The 7,426-nt window shown below is 44.0% G+C and overlaps 1 protein-coding gene across 2 annotated transcripts; it reads right to left on the bottom strand.

Moving 5' to 3' along the window:
* Positions 1–639: 639 nt before the first annotated feature.
* On the bottom strand, positions 640–5,226 carry LOC131291286 (ras-GEF domain-containing family member 1B-like). 2 transcript variants are annotated; one of them, XM_058320477.1, is made up of 4 exons: positions 4,433–5,226; positions 3,388–4,278; positions 1,418–1,821; positions 640–1,329 (listed from the first exon to the last, which is right to left on the bottom strand). In XM_058320477.1, exons 1-4 carry the CDS (start codon positions 5,084–5,086, stop codon positions 951–953), a joined length of 2,328 nt encoding a protein of 775 aa, XP_058176460.1. In that variant the 5' UTR covers positions 5,087–5,226; the 3' UTR covers positions 640–950. The 2 variants fall into 2 exon arrangements, with proteins under 2 accessions (XP_058176460.1, XP_058176461.1); XM_058320478.1 differs by having other exon boundaries at positions 4,436–5,226.
* Between the last annotated feature and the right edge of the window lie 2,200 nt (positions 5,227–7,426).

Here is a 7,426-nt window from a genome sequence, read left to right as displayed (position 1 = left end):
GTGTGTGTGTGTGAGTCTGTGTTCCGCTATGTGCGGTTAAAGTAATGTTGAAATCTGATTATTCGGTTTGCTTCCTCTGTTGGTTTTCGTTTTTTCCTTTTTTACTTTGTGCTCTACTCTAGTATACCAGCTTGTAAAGATGATGAATACGGCTCGCGTGTGCAAAAGTAAGTGTCAATACGTTCTTACAGAATTATAAAAAAACATAAACCGCTGCCCTAAGAAAAAAACATGCCTAGTTGAAAGCACCGGCTAACGGAGCGGGGAGGGAGTGGGGGTGAAAGAAACGGTGGCAATGTTGCAAATAGAAATTAAATTAAAACAATATAACCCACCCAACCGCGCTGTAGTGGTTGTGCTGGCTCGTTAAAAAACAAAACTAACCGTCCCTAATACCTAGTGAGATTTGCACGATACTGTTTGTGTTTGTTTGTGTGAGCGAAAAAGAGAGAGAGAGAAAGGGTGTTTGTTAACTTAAAATGCACTTGTGCAAGCGGCAAAAGGTGTGAAACACCGTTTGGCCCGCTGCGCCGGAAGTTATTACCCTTATTACAATACTAAACATCGGTTCGTTCGGTTTTGCTGTCCACCCTTTTCGTCTACGGAATGCAGTTGTGTTGGCAATGAGGACTATACGGGTTGTTTTGATACTGGTTGTTTCAGTAGTTAAGAAGATGCTGACATTGTGGACGTATTGTAAAATGTACAATTATGAATTATTCGTAACAAGTAGTTCCTATCGGTTTAAAAACAAATCCAAAGCTTTAAAATCACAATCATTAAGTGACTCTCGTTTCGAAAAGAAATAATACACATATTCAGGCGTTGCAACATAAATAAAAATAATGCAAAAAAATCATCATGAAAACAATAATAAATAGTACACAACTTACGCGCTAATCTGCTTATACTGCTCTTTGTTCCCTTACCAACGAAACGTAACTAAACCCTTAAGCGTGATACTGTTGCAGTGTTTTCCAGTGTGCCTTCTCGACCGCACCCTCCGCTGCCTCCCGCTCGTAGCTCACTTTGGACAGCGCCGCGGCACCGCGCTCCCCATCGTCCGCCCCGCCCGACGAGTCCACCTGATCCCGACCGGAACCCGCTTTGGACGAGTCCACCGAACCGGCCGACTCCTTCCCGCCGATGGTTGGCCCGCGCTCGATTGCGTCCCTCAGTGCCGTCGCCTCCACCGTGCTCGTCGACTTGTGTCGCCGGCCGAGCCGACAGCGACGCTGCAGGCTGCTCTGCCGCTGCCAACGGCGCACCTCCAGCAATCGCTCACCCAGCTGGCGCCATTTGTCAAAGTTGATGTGCCCATTAGCGAGACTTTTTGGGGCCGATGAAAGAGCGAGAAAAAGACAAATAAAAGGTCGGTTAAGTTGATGAGCAGCAAATGAGAAGATGAAAGACCTACATCGAGCTGCCGCTCGTTTCGTTGAGAAAGTGCAGATCCTTGAGCAGCAAGCTGAAGAACGGCAGGACCGCGACGGCCGAACCCTTCCGGGTGCTGGTCGAGCCTTGCCCGTCGTCGGACGAGCAGGACGAGTTCTGCTGCGACGATTTCGACGACGACGTCGACGACGATCTGGAGCTCGACGGGCAGCTACGCCAGGCGGCCGCCTGTAGCGTCGCCCTGTACGTGGCAAAGTTGTTGGTCGGATCGGCCTGGTGCTCGAGGATGGCAAGCTGTTGGCGTCCACCGCCGGCGGCGCTGCTGCAGCTGGACGAGCTATTGCCAATCCCGCTGGCACTGGAGATCATGCTCGAGGATGTCATACCCGAAAGCAGCGACGAAGACGATGAGGTCACCTTGGTCCACTAGGGAAAGAAAGAAAAAGCCAAGAATGCCATTAGCTACCTTCTCATGAATGGAAACATTTTGTATTTTATTTGTTTGAAATTAAATATCAAATGAAGAAAGCGTAGAATTATTGAATAAAACATTAAATGGCTTATTTGCAACCATTTACTTTTCTTTTATTAAAAATATAATTAAAATTATTTCCCGCGAGAAATGTGTAGCAATTTTTATACACGCTTTACAAAATTAAATCAAATCCCACACATTCAGCTGCAAATTGGCAACACTTATTCCACGGAAGGGAAAATATCAAACATCAATGATTAACACTAGATAAAAGGCCAACATATCAATATCATATATATATATATATATCTATACTTGACTAATCAGACCAATTTTAACGTATGCCTCCACTGTTTGGATAATGTGTATAATATCACACAAAATAAACTACAAACCAGTCGAAACAAACATCTAAAGGCGATATTAAATGTTCTTTCGTGACACCGAACTCATCTAGTTCGCAGGAGCAACACAAATAACAACTCCAATCCTCATCCAACTATAATAATAGGAATCTTATGAACTTAAACTTATCACATGACTGAAAACATAACAACACCCCCACATTCCATCTTTACATTCCCTCCTCGATCTTTAATTACCTATTTAAAATACTCGCAAACAAAAGCTAATAACATTAACTCCGATCATGATCCAAATCAGATCAGATGGATTTAAGATATATATTAAAATTCAACCTAGACATAATTAATTTTACTGTTTGTTTTTTGCTCGTGATGTGGGTTTCTTTAATTGCAAAACTTGCCCAATGAATTCCATTGAAACGCCACCAAGGTAATGTCAATTTGGAATCGTCTAGCTCGAATGTTATTAACAAATAATGAGGGAAGATGAGATCCAACCCGTTTAAATAAAAACCATATACATTTATTATGTACAAAATAAATTACACGCTAATATTCTGTTTCTACAACTACTGCTACTATTACTACTACTACTTTAACTTTGAACATACGAAGTATTTAGTTTAGAAGCTGTAAATATTTTGAACCAAGTGAAATGTTAAGTTCATTGTGATAAGACTCATTTTACATTTATTATTGCATTCTCACTTTGGCTGTATTGTTTAGCTGTTAGTTGATAATATTTAAAACCATCGAAACTAATAGTTTATTATAAGACTATTATTATTCAGTAAAACACTCTAAACAATTGCAAGAATCTCAACAATGGATAATTTCTCTATACGTTTGTAACTGGGTAAGTAAAAAATTATGTTCAATTTAATTGATTGAAAAATTTTATGATATATAATAAGTTTAAGATTATTGATTGTCAAAGCATTCTTAAACTTTGACTGTATTATGTAGTCCCTAGATTAGAACATTTAAAAGCGTTTATTCTACTAGTTTCTTATGGTTTAACACTCTACGCAAATTTGAATCACCATTGCTAGAATGTCAACTAAATATTATGTTCATTTGAGTTGATATAAAAACACAATGATTGTAAAAGATCAACGTTCTTTTACTAACGAAGATGCTGCTCGTACTCACCGTTTTCTTTAGTCGCCCAATCGGTCCGCCGGTCAGTGTTGCAATGATGGCCATGAGGCTGTTGAAGTTGCCGCGATTGAAGCACTCCCGACCGGTTTCGATCCAAAACTCGACCGCACGGGCCCGGTGGCGTTTTCTCGGCGAGCGCAGAATGTCCGTGGCGACGACGTACGTCAGCCGGTTGTACCATTGCACGTAGGCGAGCAGATTGCTGCCACCGGCTCGGCAGCACGAGCCCGACGACGAGCTGCTGCTGCTGCCACTACCGCTGCTGTAGGATGCGGGGAAAAATTCCTCCAGCCCGATGAAGGAGAAGCGTTCCGCTTCGATGGCGGTTAGCGTGTTGGCCATCAGCACCGGTGAACCGCTGGCCAGCTCCACCAGCGACGGTGCCGTTCTCCACTCATCCGCGTCGTACTTGAGGTGCTGCAGTGCATTCTTCTCCACCTCGTACTTTTCCAGCTTCGCCAGCCGGTTCGCAAGGCGCCGCAGGGCCCGGGAAAGTGTGCAGCGTTCACGCGAGGCACCCTTACGGTCGCTCTCGGACAGTGACGACGAGGAGGTTTGCTGCTCGGTGAAGCTGCGCACCAGCCGCATCATGTGCTCGTCTCGAAAATCGTACGGAAAGTCGTTCATCCAGGCCGCCAGCAGGTGCGGCATGTTAGCGATGCCTCCGTTCGCCAGCGCCGACTTCATGATCTTCTCCAAGATCTCGTCTGGGCGCATGAACTGGCGCGAAGCGAGCAGGAAGGTGAAGATGAACGATCTGTCCGGAATGTACGAAACGGTGGGCGTGAAGTGCGTCAATAATCCGTCCAGCGAACCGGAGATTAGGTTTCCCTCGGTGTAATGCAATAGGAGATCGTCTGCTTTTGCGTAGGTGGTGGATTCCTGGAATAAAACAAACAATCGGTACAGTTGTTGTTGAGTGATGTTGAATAGCGGATAGCCTGTTCGGTTAGATGGCGCAACGAAACGAGAATGTGTAAACCATACTATGTTAGTGTTTCTTGTTAGTGGATGAGAATCTGTTTCAGAGCATTACCACGGCATGATCCTTTGACTCATGTACATCTGTCTCAGTCCATTGGCCCGAGTCGACGCTACCACTCGGCCAGTAGTGCTTCTGACTGGGCAGCGCTCGATTGGCCCGGTAACCCTCCGTCATCTCGACCGTCCGGCTGCTGTACAGCTGCTTCTCCATGCGCTCCTCCGTCACCTCCCACGGATCCGCGAACGGACCGACATCCGTACCGCTCGCCACCGGCTGCACGACGCACTTTTCCGTCGTCTTGCGACAGTTCGTGACGGTGAGCGAGGTCTCCACGGCCGCCACAATCCCGGCGCAGGCATTGGTCTTGTGCAGCTTCTCTATAATACGGTTTAATACTGCGATGGACGGTATCTCGCCGGCACGCAATGCGTCCCGTATCGAGATGGCATCGTCGTCCGTTCCGTCACGGTTGGTGCTGCCGTGCTCGGAGCTTTCTGCCGGCAGCCGCACAGGTATACCGTTGATGAGCAAAATTTCCTCCTCGTGCACGGTGCGGGTTTGCGACACATCCTCGAGCACCAGCGAAGTTTTCGTCGCTCCCGTCACCGATGGCGACACGGACGATGGGCCACCATTGAGCAGTGAGCTTATTCGATCCAACATGTTCTGCCCTTGGACGCCATCGTCTTCGACTGTGTTGGACATGTTTGAAGTAAGTAGCGCATTAAAAAGTTTCCCTCATCTCCTCGAGGCCGCTGGCTACCACTGGGCGGACGATCCGGTTATTGGTCGCTGTTGCACTTGCCTGAGTGCGTCTCAGTTGTAACACATCTAGTTGTGAGCCTCAAATATGCCACCCACTAACATGTCCGCATTTTACTTGATGCTTGTACAAAACAAACTCTTCACTTTTTATGTTGCTCGAAGCTCTCTCTTTCTGCCTAAATGCTAACAATACCCACTATTTCGCACGATCGCCATGGAAAACAATCTAGCAGCCAGGGCTGCTGGAGAATACTTTGTAAACCATCAGAAGCACATTATACTCTAGCCGTTGAGCGGTGTATCTTCGTATTGAAGGTACCCATGGTTTTAAATGCGTTCACTTTTCACTATAAATTATGAAAAACGAAAATTTTAAGCCATCCCGTTGAGCAACTGTATTGGAGGGATAGCGTCATGTATTATGTTTTATTTTTTACTTTCTGATGTATTCTTGCTTTTTTTATTTGACAGCTCTGGCAAAAAGGTCCCTGGAGGGAAGGTTGGGTCAAGCAAATGTTGAGCTACTGTTGCTGTACCCTATCTGTCAAATATGATTACGAGGTTTGTAAAACACGCACAAATTATTAAACTTGCCAATATACTCCAATTGAATGCAAAGAAGTCTCTTACACCCAAATTCCAAATTTATTTGAAATGAATCGTTCCTTCTATCATATTAAACCAATAGACGGTAGACAATTTCATTTTGTATGCTCCCCGTGTAGACCAATGTATACCATTTCTACATTCGGCAATGACAGCAGTGGCAATTTGACAGACGGCAACCAACGCAAAAAGTATACAGTGTTTGAATCGCATTTTGGAAATGTTCCGTAACATCTGACTACAAAAAGATGGCCTTAGTATACAAAATGCTTTCTGATAATGCTTTCGTAAATACCTTAACACTATACTACGCAGTAGAGATTTGTCAACTTCCCTTGATTTAAACAGAAGAGCACGGTTTAGCAATGATTCAATTTACCACTGTCAACGACAACTAGGAAATATTCAAATGATTTTTAATCAGCACAAGAAAGGCACGGTTGAACTTACGTGATTAATTAGCTCCTTTTCTTTCGCAACACTTCCATTCTGAGGTAGTCTCCTTTCCAACAAAAACCTTGCCTTAATACTACCACATTGGCGTCGCATTTCTGCTTGAAGTGCAGCTTGTAAATTGTGCTCATCAGATGATTGTTTCTTTGCTTTGCAGTCTCGTTCTCCAGGAACCGTTTTACCGGTCTCCTCGGTTTGGCAATTCGTTTTTGCTGTACGTGTTGGTGGTGCGGCATCGAGCTCAATTCCCAAACGCAACGTTTCCTCCAGGCGTTGCGCTAGCAGGGATGTTCTGATGTTGCCTTTGGGTGTGCTAATCGATGCCGACGCCAAGCAAGGATTCGTGGGTGGAGGTATCGTACGAGGCTTTGTGGGAACGGGTGGTTTCTTGGGATGAACTGATGTGTTAGAGGACACATTCGCCGGCACGGTTGTGGTATTCATGGCGTTGCCAAAGAGAAGACCACCAGCAACGGAAACACTCGCTTAAAATCACTTTAAATATAATTTTTAAATTACTATGTAAGCCCTAGGTCCTGTACGGTAAAGGCGAAGCCATGACTTATTGAGTACACACATTTCACGATTGGAGTATTCTATCCTTTCTCTATCTTAGCAAAGCTGTTAGTGTAAGTAAACTACTTCATAAGATAACTTGCAATATAATCGTTCACAAGATTGTTAATGTATAATTATAAAAGTTTGTCTTCTTCTTATGTTCGTGATTGCAATATGAGTCGAAAAATTGCTATATTTTGTTCGACAAGTTACATTGAAGCCTCCAAGCTAGTGCGCAAACGCTGAAGATGCATGATGTGTAGGGGAAATGCTTCATGTCTGAAAGGCTAGCGCTTGAATAGGCAATGTTTTATCGGAAGAAACAAGATTATTATGTACGCATTTCAGTAGCGTTCTAAACATCGGATCATACATGCCTACCAGTACTATTTCACTTTTAAATTTTGTTCACTTCCACTGCGTTGCTTAGAAGTTGATATCATCGATTTTGTATGCCTTATTAGTTACATTTTAGCAATGTTATTTGTGCTATTATCGGGAATTGCTTTTATTCACTTTTCAAATAGATTTTATCTGAAAAATTACCTTTAATTTTAAATGAACTCAGTCTAAAAATGAGATAAATCGCAATTTGGCAAGAAAGCTACCAAGGTTGCTAAGTAACATTTCCCGAACAGTCAAAATATAGACTATAACAACCTT

This window comes from Anopheles ziemanni, chromosome X (genome assembly GCF_943734765.1).
Source record: "Anopheles ziemanni chromosome X, idAnoZiCoDA_A2_x.2, whole genome shotgun sequence".
NCBI classification, from domain to species: domain Eukaryota; kingdom Metazoa; phylum Arthropoda; class Insecta; order Diptera; family Culicidae; genus Anopheles; species Anopheles ziemanni.
The sequence above is the reverse complement of the archived record's forward strand: the minus strand, read 5'-3'. Positions and strand labels throughout refer to the sequence as shown.